Source organism: Xenopus tropicalis, chromosome 7 (assembly GCF_000004195.4).
Source record: "Xenopus tropicalis strain Nigerian chromosome 7, UCB_Xtro_10.0, whole genome shotgun sequence".
Taxonomy (NCBI): Eukaryota; Metazoa; Chordata; class Amphibia; order Anura; family Pipidae; genus Xenopus; species Xenopus tropicalis.
This window is the reverse complement of record NC_030683.2, coordinates 57,836,840-57,850,683: the sequence shown is the minus strand read 5'-3', so window position 1 is coordinate 57,850,683 and position 13,844 is coordinate 57,836,840. Positions and strand designations below refer to the sequence as shown.

The window sequence follows — 13,844 nt, the reverse complement described above, 5'->3', positions numbered from 1 at the left end:
AAAAGGCACAGGTTACATAGCAGGTAACAGACAAGTTCTGTAGAATACAATAATGTTTTATCTGTTATCTGCTATGTGCCTGTGCCTTTTCTCCTTTGAATGGCTGCCCCCATACTACACAGCAGCTTATTTATATAAATTATAGTAGACTTTCTGAAGTAAACACACAACTTTTTCCAGTGCAGGGAAGCAGCACATTATATTTTAGTTACTTTTATACACTTTCATTTTTTGGTGTTACTGTTCCTTTAAAACCACACTAGGTACTACAAGGTAACTTTAGGTTACTGTATATACTCTAGTATAAGCCTAGTTTTTCAGCACCCAAAATGTGCTGAAAAAGTCACCCTCGGCTTATACTCGAGTCGGGTGCCATGGGTCCCTCCAGACTAGCACCCTCTGTCCTTTGTGTGCAAATTAGGCCACCTGCTACCAGACCCTTCAGTGCCCTGGCCCACGCAATACTTATTCCCCCTTACGTGTCCTCCGGGGCTGGGTCTGCTGCCAGTTTGCCAATGCACAATGAGCATAGGGTAGCACTCATATTGTTTTTGTTGACCCTCTTCTCCACTTACAGAGCTAGTTTACGGTATTTCTTTTAAATAAATACTTAAAAACATATACCCCACTGATGCCTTAATTTATGTAATTTACTGTTTTTTACTGTGATTATTGAAACTTAGCAGTAGCTGCTGCATTTCCCACCCTAGGCTTATACTCGAGTTAATAAGTTTTTCCAGTTTTCTTAGGTAAAATTAGGTACCTCAGCTTATATTCGGATCGACTTATACTCGAGTATATACGGTAAATCAAGCACTTAAACAAGACATTTAGGGTTAGCATTGAAAAAAACTGACCGTGGTCGGCCTCTGTACCAGATTCTCCAGCTTAGTGTGGCTAAACTCCAGGCTGATCACATTATATAGTTTTTCTCTCTCTTCTTCAGGTGTCTCGTAGTATTTTGCCCATTGTGCCATTGTCATTTCTATGCCCTTCTGAGTCCCGACGTCCATAACATCTACAACACGCCTACTCCCTATTAGATGGTTAAGAGTTTTAGCAGACAGATTACTGAACAAGGGAAAAATCCTGAAAATAAGAATTAAACTTCACCTACCAACAAACATCTTGACATCATTCACACTAAAGTTAGGATCAGGCATTCTGTTGGATGATAAAACGTGCTGAATTAGACAAATTTGTTTTGTATTACTTAATAATACCCAAGTAAATATCAATTCACAATATCCTACATTTTAAAAGAAAAGTAACACTAAATTTTTTAAGTAAAAAATCTATTCTACCCTGCTCCAATTATTGCCCTATCCTTCCCAGCATTTATTATTTTAAATTCTTTATTAGAAAATACCTTGTAAAAATACTGCATCCAGTCATTTCAAATACGGCGATCCAGAACCCACTATGCGACGATCGACATCTCCTCCTAGCCTTCCTTCTGTATAGGAAGGAGTTGGGCTAGGAGGACATATCGATCGTCGCCTAGTGGATTCTGCATCTTCTGGATCGCCGTATTTGAAATGACCGGATGAAACATTTTTACAAGGTATTTTCTAATAAAGTATTTTCTAAAAAATGTTAGTGTTACTTTTCCTTTAAATCCCCCCCACCCCCTAACTCACTTGATGCCAAGTCCTTCAGATTTTGTAAAAATGATTGGGTCCCTGAGTCCTCCTTCTTGAATAAATTTCATGTTAAAATCTAGAGAACAAAAAGTAATATGTGAACATGAAGATAACAAATTTCACTCAACAATGCAGCTGCCTGTGGTTTAGTCTGACCTTTGCCCTCCATATAGGTGATAAAGTTGGAGTTGTACTTGCTGCTTCTCAATTTTTCCTCCAAATCAAAAGTTCTTTTTCCTTCAATCTCATCATCTGATATTCCATCATCTTCATAACGGCGACGCAGTGTATGCCTCTAAAAGAAATAAAAGCACACTCGAACTTCAGCTGGCAAAAATGTAAAAACAGCATCACAAAACTAAAATTAAATTAAATAAATTACTTCAGTTAGGGTAAAGACTATTTCAAACAACTATGATTTAAAGTCAGGAAGGGTAAAGTTTATTATAGGAAACTGCAAGTGACACAAAGCTACCTGATGTTGTATTTCAATAGAACAACTACAGAGCTACAAATGGTACATCCCATAGAATCAAGATTGTATTGGAGGTTAAGGTTGGTACTTAAAAGTGAATCTAATTTCCCTATGTTTTTACTTTACAAGTTAACCCCTGCCTGGCTCAAAAAACATGTGATATGCACAAACTGGTTGCACAGGGAACCTGATGGGTATATATAAACAATATTGTTGTTGTTTGCCTTTTTAACAACTAATTTTCCTAAGCAAGATTGGAAATTTCCTCCTTTGAGATGAAAAAAGTTCAGCTGATAAATCTGTGGCTGTGGTTTTTCCTATATAGCACATACAGTAGCATTTCAGTAGAAGCATTTCAGATAATTTTGTTTTATGAAATAAAAAACATGACTTATGGGGGGCTATACACTAAAAAAAATGTGAATTACAAATACAAACCCTAGAGGAGAGGGCCTTTAGCAAACCCACTAAAGCTCATCGTTTGAAAAGCCCAACGTACTGTTCTTCTTCAATAACATAATCATGGGGTCAACCTGAATGAATCGGCAACATTTGTTGGATGACCCACAGTGGGAGGAGCCAACAACAGCCAATCACATTTCACCAATTGGCATTAACCCTTTAAGTGCCAGCCGAATTTGTCATTTCAGTTCCCCCCAGTGCCAGACGTTTTGTAAACATTCTGTGCTCTCTCAATGTAGGGGCTTTTACTGGGGGCAGGGTTAAGTTTAGGTAGGCAAACTATATAGTTTTTTTCAGGAGAACCTGAGCTTTCCAAATCTACCTGAGTTTTTGTGCATTTCCACTTCTGGAACAAGATTTAGAGCTTGAAATACAAAAAAAAAAAGAAAAAATGCTATTTTTCATGATATAAGGATTTCTACCAGAAACATATTTTATTTTATGGACAAAAATTCAACTGATTTGGAAAGCCTCATGTCTCCCGAACGTGCCAATACCTGATATGTATAGTTTTATTGAGATTTCTGACTTCTATAGATCAAAAACTCCCAGCAGTAAATTACTAAATTTTCAAAGCATTACAGCAGAATACGGCATACTTTACATTCCAAAGCCAAAAATCCTGGAACATTAGGTTTACCCCAGGAAATCATACATTTTTGAAAACTTCACATTCTGACGAATCCGAAATGGGTAACTATGTCTTCCAACTCCTAAGTACCAAACGGCAATGTTTTACTGAATTTAGCATTTTCTATAAAAAATTATGAAAATTCTAAAAAATCACCTCAAATCTTCCACTTTCAAGCACCTTATCTCCCCCATAACATTAGGTACCAAGAAAACACACCCTAAATATGAAAGCCAGGGGTCCACTGAATGGTTTGATGCCCATTGTGCATAGGATCACCAATGTATCTGGAATTTAGAAACCCCAAAAGGAAGTTAGTACATACAAATTGCCCAGGAGATCTCTTTAGCTACTGAAAATTCAACACATTTACTGCATTTTCTGTGGGGTAAAAGCACAAAAAAATACATTGACCCCCCCCAAAACCATATATTTTTGGAAAGTACACATTCGGACGAATTCAAAATTGGTACCCATGTCTTTCTACTCCAAACTACAGAGTCGCAATGCTTTCCCAAAATTGCCAGTTTTGATGAAATACCTAAAAATCACATCAAATCTTCCACTTTCAAGCACCTTATCTCCCAGATAACATTAGGTACCAAAAGAACACACCCTAAATATGAAAGCCAAGGGTCCGCTGAACAGATTGATGCCCATTGTGCATAGGATCACCAATGTATCTGGCATTTAGAGACCCCATAAGGAAGTTAGTGCATACAAATTGCCCAGGAGATCTCTTTAGCTACTAAAAATTCAACACGTTTACTGCATTTTCTGTGGGGTAAAAAAACAAAAAAATACATTGACCCCCCAAAACCATATATTTTTGGAAAGTACACATTCAGGCGAATTCAAAATTGGTACCCATGTCTTTCTACTCCAAACTACAGAGTCGCAGTGCTTTCCCAAAATTGCAAGTTTTGGTAAAATACCTGAAAATCACATCAAATCTTCCACTTTCAAGCACCTTATGTCCCACATAACATTAGGTACCAAGAAAAAACACACCCTAAATATGAAAGCCAAGGGTCCACTGAACAGTTTGATGCCCATTGTGCATAGGATCACTGATGTATCTGGCATTTAGAGACCGCAAAAGGAAGTTAGTGCATACAAAGTGTATATACTGCAATATAAGCTACCGGCATGTGCATAATGCAGCATAAGAGAGACCCTAGAAAACTATACATTTTCCAAAAGTACACATTCTGACAAAACAAAAATGGGTAAATACAACATACAATACTGCAAACTACCAAACTACAAAGCTATGCTAAACAGAACTGTTTTTATGACATTTCTGAAAATTGTCACAAAGCTTGCATTTTACCCCATTATGTACCCCCACATTTTGTACCGTATCAACATAAAACATTCTAAATATGAATGCCAGGGGTCTACTGAACAGTTTGATGCCCTATATGCATAGATTTACCAAACTATGTGGGGTACAGTGGCACCCAAGTAAAAATAGTGCATATGAATTTTCACATAAGACGCTCTGGCTCATGCAGTTTTTGCACCCGGTATGTGTATTATGTGGCATAAGACCCCCTAACAGTAAAGAGACCCTAGAAAACCATATATTTTCCGAAAGTACACATTCTGACAAAACAAAAATGGGTAAATAAAACTTTTTACTGCAAACTACCAAATTACAAAGCTATACTAAACAGAACTGTTTTTGTGACATTTCTGAAAATCATCACAAAGCTTGCATGTTGCCCCATTATGTACCCCACATTTAGTAACGTACCAACATAAAACATTCTAACTATGAACGCCACTAGTCTACTGAACAGTTTGATGCCCAATATGAATAGATTTACCAAACTATGTGGGGTACAGAGGATGCCAAATTGAAATACAGCAGACAAAATGTCCATGTGCAAAGACAAGTAACAAAGAACAATGTAAAAAGCACTAAAACTGATAAAAATAAAAAATCACTAAAATCATTTTTTTTTTTTTTTGCCTAATAATATCTGCAGGCAGAATAACAGTTTGAGTATTTTGGCTTGGGCAAATAAGTTTTACAGACAAAGTAAAGCGAACAACAACTATGCATAACTGAAAATGCTATAAAATGGCTAAACATGCAGTAAAATACCCAAAACTGCACCAAAATCACAGAAAATGTAGTAGAAACACCAAAATAATACACAAAAGGTATTGCGCAGTGCAGTTAGCGAATACGCTATCCGCAAAGGCAATAAAACATTTTTTTCAAGAATAAAAACGATGCGAGTGTGTAAGTGAGTGTGTACACATGGTAAAATGTGTTTTTTGTGCATGTGTGTGAGTGTGCAAGTGAGTGTGCAAGTAAGTATGTGTAAGTGTAACTGTTCTGAATGTGTGAAACCCACCAACTACCCAAAATGTATGTGTTTGTGTGTAAGTGTGAGTATAAGTGTGTATTAGTGTATTATGTGTGTGTATGTGTGTTTTTTTACACTTACCTGGGACAAACAGACATCGTGTGAAGGTGGGAGGAAGGACCCAGGAGCCGCTGCAGCTTCTTCCTGCGACGCCGATCTGTGAGTATGAGAAGGGGGGCCAGGGGGGAGGGAAGGGAGAGCAGGAAATGTCAGGCACGCATAGACAGCGTGTCCTGACATTTCCTATGGGGCTCCTGGGCGATCGCGAACCAGGAGCCACTCGTTCCCCACCTCTGACTTGTGTCTGGAGGCTGGGGAACGAGCGGGGAGCGAAGAAGCGGCTTGAAAAGCCGCTTCTCCACTCCCAAACCCGGAAGTGCCCAAGGACGTAGAATCTACGTTCTGTGGCACTTTGGTCCTTTAGTACCCAGGACGTAGATTCTACGTCCTGTGGCACTAAAAAGGTTAATGGGGAAATTGGGGAAATTTAAACTTCTGCAACACTTACAGCTTTGAGACAACACTCACCAAACTTGAATCACATAGTCATGGGGTCAACCTGAATGAAAATATGATATTTGTTGGATGCCCAAAAGTGGGTGGAGCTAGGACCAGCCAATCAGATTTTAACTTTTGACTTTCAATGGTGGAAATTAAACCTGCTGCCATTCTTACAGTAATAACGCCAGGGTCCCCAAACTTTGTAGCGCTAGGCACCAGGTAACTGTGGTACAAGTTTTAAAAAATTGGGTGGAGCCAACAGCCAATCAGATTTTACCTATTGGCTTTCAATGGGGAAATTCAACCAGCTGTCATTATCACAGTATTAACACCAGGATCCACAAACTCTTCACACTTGATCACTAGGGGACTGCAGTTTAGGTCGTGTCGCAGGACCCTCCAGGAAGCAGCAGACGTGATCGCATCGCGTCTGCTGCTTCCTGCTCCCCCCCCTAGCGCCGGCCCACTGGAGGAGGAGGCGATCGGGTCAGGTAAGGTGTTTGTGTGTGTAAGTGTGTAAATGCAAAAAAAAACACTTACAGCACACAATTTAGCAGTTTTTTTTTTCATTTTTCACACTTTTATACACTTATTTACACTCATATACACACTTACACACAACTTTTACACATGTACACACATGTATACACAAACACTTTGTTGTTTTTTGTTTTCATTTTACCACTTTGTTTTTAGTTTCTTTTACCTAAAAACTGTTTATTTTGACAGCATGACTATTGGATCAGATATTCTGACCACTGTCATGTGACTTATTTTGTTGTTTCACTGATTTGCACAATTTTTGTGGTTTTATCGCATTTTATCCCTGTATAAGTGTTCCTAATCTGTTTTTAGCGTAGCTTTGCCAGGTGTAACTTTGGTGTAGAAAAATAACTTTGCCTATTTTGAATTCATCAGAATGTGTACTTTCCAAAAATATATGGTTTTCTGGGGGTCACTGTATAGTTAGGGGGGGTTACTGCACATAATACACTGTCAGGGGGCTCTGTGTGCAAAAGCTGAGTTGGCAGGCGAGAAATCCATACGCGCTATTTTCATTTTGGGGTCAGTACATACCGCAGACTTTGGTATATCTATGCATATTGGGCATCAAACTGTTCAGTAGACCTTAGGTGTTCCTATTTGGGGTGATTTGCCTTTATCTGATCTTTATCAAGAAATTGTGAGAGATAAATGCGGCAAATTTTTATGCGATTTTCTAAATGTCATATAAATCTGCAAACTTAGGAAAGCTTTACAGCTTGGTACCTTGGAGCAAAAAGAAATGTTTACCCATTATAGATTCGGGGGGGATGTGTACTTTCCAAAAATATATGGCTTTCTGGGGGGAGTGTACTTTTTTTGTAGCATTATCCCACATAAAGGATGTAAATGTGTTGATTTTGCAGGAGCTGAAATGATAGATCATATGGGGGTATGTTCCCATTGGGGCCCCTACATGCCACATACTTAAGTAAACCTATACATATTGGGCATCAAACTGTTCAGTGGACCCCTGGCGTTCAAATCTAGGGTGTTTTATCTTGGTACCTAACACTATGTGGGAGATAAGAAGCCGCAAAGTGGAAGCTTTGAGGGGATTTTTGGAAATGTCATCAAAATTGCTAACTTTAGAAAAGCTATGTGGCTTGGTACTTTGGAGTAGAAAGACATGGGTACCCATTTTAGATTCGGGGGAATGTGTACTTTCCAAAAATATATGGCTTTCTGGGTTGAGCGTACTTTTTACTAGCTTTATCTCACATATAATGATGTAAATGTGTTGATTTTGCTGGAGCTGAAATAACAGAAATGATTAATCATATGGGGGTATGTTCACATTGGGGCCCCTACATGCCACATACTTAGGTAAACCTATACATATTGGGCATCAAACTGTTCAGTGGACCCCTGGCATTCATATTTAGGGTGTTTTATTTGGTTACTTTATGACCTATAGGAGATAAGATACTATAGACTGGAAGCTTTGAAGCGATTTAAAAAAAAAATCACAAATTTTGATAAAAACCAATAACTTTAGGAAAGCACTGCGACTTGATAGTTTGGAGTAGACAAACAGTTGTGCCTATTCTGTATTCCCCAGAATCTGTTCTTTCCAAAAATGTACAATTTTCTGGGATAAACCTTCTGTTAGTGGAATTTTTGGCCTTGAAATCTAAAGTATGCAGCTTTCTGGAGCAGTGCTTTGGAAATTTGGTAGAGTACTGCTGGGAGTTTTTGACCTATACAAGTGACAAATCTCCATAAAACAATATATATTTGGTATTGGCACGTTCAGGAGACATGGGACTTTCCAAATCAGTTGTATTTTTGTGCATAAAATAATTTTTGTTTCTAGTATGTGTGTTTATATTATGGAAAATTTAGAAGGCTATATCTTGTTACAGAATTGGAATTACACAAAAATTCTACCATATTTTGAAAGCTTAGATTGTTCTGAAAAAAACGATATATTGTTTTCCTGTGTAAACTAGAAGTCCCACCGAGGAAGGGCCCCTAAAGTGAAACAGTGCAAAATGTTCAAAAACTGTCTGGCAATACAAGTTCCGCTTTGACCAAAATGGCTGGCAGTAAAAGGGTTAATGTCAGTGTCCCCAAACTTTTCACAGATTGTCACTGAGGGACTAAGGTTAAAGTTTAGGAAAAGTGGGTGGAGCCACCAACAGCCAAACCATTTCCACCCATTAAATGTCACTGGTTTATATTTAAACTGACGCCATTATTTAAGTATTCAAGGAACAGTAACACCAAAAAATAAAAGTGTATAAAAGTAACTAAAATATAATGTGCTGCTGCCCTGCACTGGTAAAAGTTGTGTGTTTACTTCAGAAAGTGTACTATAATTTATATAAATAAGCTGCTATGTTGCCATGGAGGCAGCCATTCAAAGGAGAAAAGGCACAGGCACATAGCACATAACAGATAAAACACTATTGTATTTTACAGAACTTGTCTTTTATCTGCTATGTAACCTGTGCCTTTTCTCCTTTTTTCCAGCTTGAATGGCTGCCCCCATGGCTACACAGCAGCTTATTATATAAATTATAGTAGTGTTACTGTAGCAAAAACACCAGTTTTACCAGTGCAGGGCAACAGTGCATTATATTTTTATTGCTTTAAAGCTCTTTCATTTTTTAGTGTTACTGTTCCTTTAATTCCAGGGTTGTTAAACTTTGCTAAGTTAGTCACTGGGTATTTGCGGTTCACAGAAAATGTGGGCAGAGCCAACAGCCAATCCCATTTCACCAATTTACTTTCAATGGTGAAATGTAAAATGCCATCAGTCACACAATTTGTACCCCAAACTTTGTAGAGTTGGTCACTGGGGGACTGCAGTTCAAAAATAGAAAATTGGGTTGGGCCACTAAAAGCCAATCAGATGTCATCAACTGAATTTAATTGGTTTCTACAGATGTTCAGTTTCATGTTATGGGATGAATATCTCCATGTCGGGGGGGGGGGGGGGGGGGAGGTGGTTCCAGGAAGGCAGGAAGGGGGTTGCTTAAACTTGGGATATGGTTTTCATTACTTATTCTGTATTTTCCGTCAAGCCAAGTTATGACAATGTGATTATTGGTCAAAGGAGACATATTGGATAAGTGAAAAAAATCCCTAATCTTGACGGCAATAATGATTAACAATATGGTGCAGGTGTAAAAATGGCCCCTAAATTGTAGCTTCCTATATGAGGGACGGGCATGTCCTAACATTTCCTGCACAGTAAGAAGGAGATAGCCAATAACAGCCCTGCAGTCACACAAGCAAAGACAGGCTTCAGTTCCCTATCAGGTCAGCCTAGCTTCTGATTGGTTCCTATCCTACAGTGCGCCGAGTGATGCCGCCTGTCAGGAACATGCCACACCGGGACGGGGAGGCAAAGGGTTACACTCAGTCACCACTCACACAGGTTAGACTAACATCAGACACCCCCAAACACACCACCTCCCCTATTCGCTGCCACCATCTATCATTAACAGACGATAGAAACCTAATACACCAATGTATCGCCTACTCTCCTCTTACTGTAGTTAGGGTTAGTTTCCAGTAATTCAACAAGCATTCTAGCAGCCAAAGGGTTAAATTACACACTCTCCTGCTAGCAGTCAACTAGTTAATTAGCATTTACACAGACAACTTGCCCCCCCCCCCCCCACTCACAGTCATGAAGCTAGAACACTCTAGGTCAGTGATCCCCAACCAGTGGTTCGTGAGCAACATGTTGCCCACCAACCCCTTGGATGTTGCTCCCCATGGCCTGAAAGTAGGGGCTCATTTTTAAAATTTCTGGTAAGGAGGTTTTGGTTGTATAAAAACCAAGTATAATGCCAAACAGAGCCTTCTGTAGGCTGCCAGTCCACATAGGGGCTATAAAGTAGCCAATCATAGCTGTTATTTGCACCCCAGGCACCTTTCATAATGATTGTGTTGCTCTCCAACACTTTTTCCAATTGAAAGTTGCTCGTCGGTATAAAAGGTTGGGGATCCCTGCTCTAGGCCCAAGCATTTATACCAGGTATGTCTTAGACCAAAGGACATAACTTATTAAATTTATATTTAATATTACAAAGGTAAACAGTGCATTTAAAAAGATTTTACAAAAAGAGACATACACAAAACACAGAGAAACCCTATGTACGTTACCAAATTAGGAATTTCCTTGTCCTCCCGAGGCCAGAGTTTGAAAACCTGAGCACACACCCCAACAGAATTGGGACCCCACGTATGAGCTGTCAGTACCTGGGTCTGTTGCCCTTTTATCCCCTACTGGGGACCCTTCCTCATTACTGTATGAGGGGGGGAGTGCCCAGGAACTTGTCCCTTGGGACCCCCTGTAGAGAGCTTGCAATTCTCAGGCCAGTTTCTGTCATATAATATTGGCACTTGCCAGTACCCAATATTATTATGAAAATATGGGCTTGCTTTAACCCATATGTGGGTGATCAGAATGATACCAAACATGAGGGGTGTCTCATGTTCCAGTCCCCCAGAAACTATCCCTTCTAACTGGTGGGTATAGGCAGTCCCTGTTTGGTATCATTGGGAAGCATGTGACCTCCTCATAACCAATATGTGACGAGTCACCCCTCGTACATGGAGTCTGGTTAGACAGGAAAATTACCGTTGATTAAATAAAATATGCTATTTTTAAAACCCCATCAGGGCAATCCAGTTTTCCAGCACCAGCTTGGGGTAAAAGGTAAGTGATTAAAGTCACTGGGGAGGGTGCCTAACATTTGGCACTACCCAGTGATTTTTACCTTTTCTTCTCCTTTAAGTTTTTGCCACGTGATTTAAACCTATCATATGTGACCACATTCACCCCAAGCAAACTGGCTTTATGCTCTCCACAGACATAAATGTATATAGATTATACTCAACCTTGCTCTCACCCATGATAATCGGGAAAAAGCTGTATCTAATGAGACTGCGCATTTGACACAGTTCAATTGCAATATCTCTGGAAGGTTCTGCCGAGGTAAGGTCTGGGGCCCTTGAATCTGTATGTGGATCAATCAAAGAAATGTATAAATCCCCCCCAAGCTAAGGTTTTGGTTAATGGTAAACTCTCTTAAAGGTAATCCTCCAGTGGGGAACTAGGCTATCACTGCCGTTCTTTGCCCTGGCAATTGAGCCACTGACCATCCAAATTTGGGTTTCCCAATGATTGAAGGGTTGAGACTAAAAAAAAAAAAAAACACTATTATTGAGATCTCTTTTTACTAAGATCTCTTTATATGCAGACGATAAACTTCTCCATCTCGAAAACTTTAAAATGGTTTTAAAAGCAATGTTTATTCCCGGGTCTCCAAATTAATAAAACTAAACCGGTCATCTTCCCCTAGACCCTCTTCCTAGCACTGCCCAATTACACATTGAGCAGTTTTAAGTGCTATCCTCTTTTAAGTACTTATGAATAATAGTCCACAAAGATCATACTAAATTTGAGACACTGAACCTCTGACCAATCGTGCAATGCTTGGTTTCTATGATTATGGTATGACAGGATCAACCTCTTTCTCTCCCTGGCAGAATCAAATTGCTCAAAACAGTAATTCTCCCAAAATTTATATACGTCTTTAATTACTCTCCAGTCACCCCCACACACAACGGATTAACCAACAGGTGGTATGTGCTGATTTTACGAACCCCGTTACAGGGAGACTTTACAAAATCATTTTTTTTTCAACTTAAGTACTGCTTTAAAATTTGATATGTGATGTGAAGTCTAGTGTACAGTAGCTACAAAAAAATAATATACCACAATAGTCAATAATATAAAAAACGTAAATCTGATCACCAATCTGCGGCTGTATCGGAGTTGCTCCTCTTCCATTTCTTCCAGTCTCTCAACATTCAAGGAGAGGGTATAGGGTCTGCACACAATAATTCTATGGCTTGCAGTACTCTGCAAGAAAAAAAAATATTCATGTTCATATTTAAATAATAATAATGTGCTTAGGTAAAAACCCTAAAACTCAAAATTGTTAAAAAAAAAAATGTAAAAACTTGTAAAGTGTTATAGTAGGTTTTTCTAAAAGTAAAAGTGACTGTTTACATCTTCTTGGTCAAATGGTTGGACAGTTGCTAGAGTTGTTCTTAAAGGAGAAGGAAAGGTAAAAACTAAGTAATCTTTATCAGAAATGTCTATGTAAATACAGCCATAAGCACTTTAAGTAAAGCTGCACTGAGTCCTCTATCAAAAGAAACACAGGATTTCTTGTCTCCTTTTTTTGTATACATGAGGTTCCAGTGTCTAAATTCCTCTCTCAGAAACATCCTTAATTCCTGGGGCCAGAGTCTGCACAGTTCTTTGCTCGCTCCCTTCTCCTGCTTCCCCTGCCACCAGAATGCTAAGAATCCCTCCCCCTTCCTTAGGAATGTGATCTCAGCTATAACGCTAGAGCTGGAGCAGGAAGGAAGCTACTTAAAATGGCAGCTGCTATCTTAAGCAAACGGAGAAAGCTTCTAAAATGGTTTACTCGGGTATGGTAACTGTTTCTGCAGAATAAATATTTTGTTCTAGGTGGCACTAATGTGGAAAATCTATTGGCAGTAAAATGCCAAAATTACTTTCCTTCTTTCCTTATCCTTTCCAGCCAGGATACTATTTGCCAAGAGCATGTGTAATAACATACAGAAAAACTAATAGAATAATCTAGATGCCTATATGATTTGCTTTCAACTTTACCAACCCAGGATAAATTCAAGGAAAAGGAAAGCCAAGTGTTACTTTAATCGCTTTCCTTTTACCCAGGGCTGGTGCTCCTGTTAGGGAAAAAAATGCACCAGCACAGAGTAGCTGCAATGAGAGTTTCCTTTTTCTTCTGTCTTCTAAATCTCTGGGCCAGCGCATGCCCAGTAGATTGAAAAAGCCGGCTTTTTTGTTAAAGTTTGGCTTTTCAGTCTACTGTGCATGTGCACGAAGAAGAAGGAAGAGGAAACAATCGCTCGTAGATACCCCGGGCTGGTGCTGTTTTCTCCTAACAGGAGCACCAGTCTGGGGTAAAAGGTAAGCGATTAAAGTCACTGGGGGTTGATTGTGGCAACCACCAGTGACTTAGCCTTTCCTTCTCCTTTAATCACTCAAAAACACATACTGTGTAATATACAATAATGTGCTAGTACATTATATATTTTTTTTTAAAGAAGAAATGTGCTTAAAAAGGTATGTTTTAGGGCAGTGATCCCCAACTAGTGGCATGTGAGCAACATATTCCTCACTATCCCCT

At 39.2% G+C, this 13,844-nt stretch overlaps 1 protein-coding gene across 1 annotated transcript in view; it reads right to left on the bottom strand.

The window, feature by feature from the left end:
* The window catches only part of kdm2a (lysine (K)-specific demethylase 2A), a 145,047-nt gene that overhangs the window by 129,653 nt on the left and 1,550 nt on the right, over positions 1-13,844 (bottom strand). The window contains 5 exon segments of the mRNA NM_001011176.1: positions 858-1,036; positions 1,118-1,164; positions 1,641-1,719; positions 1,800-1,938; positions 12,413-12,520. Coding sequence (NP_001011176.1) covers positions 858-1,036; positions 1,118-1,164; positions 1,641-1,719; positions 1,800-1,938; positions 12,413-12,448 — 480 coding nt within the window. The 5' untranslated portion in view covers positions 12,449-12,520.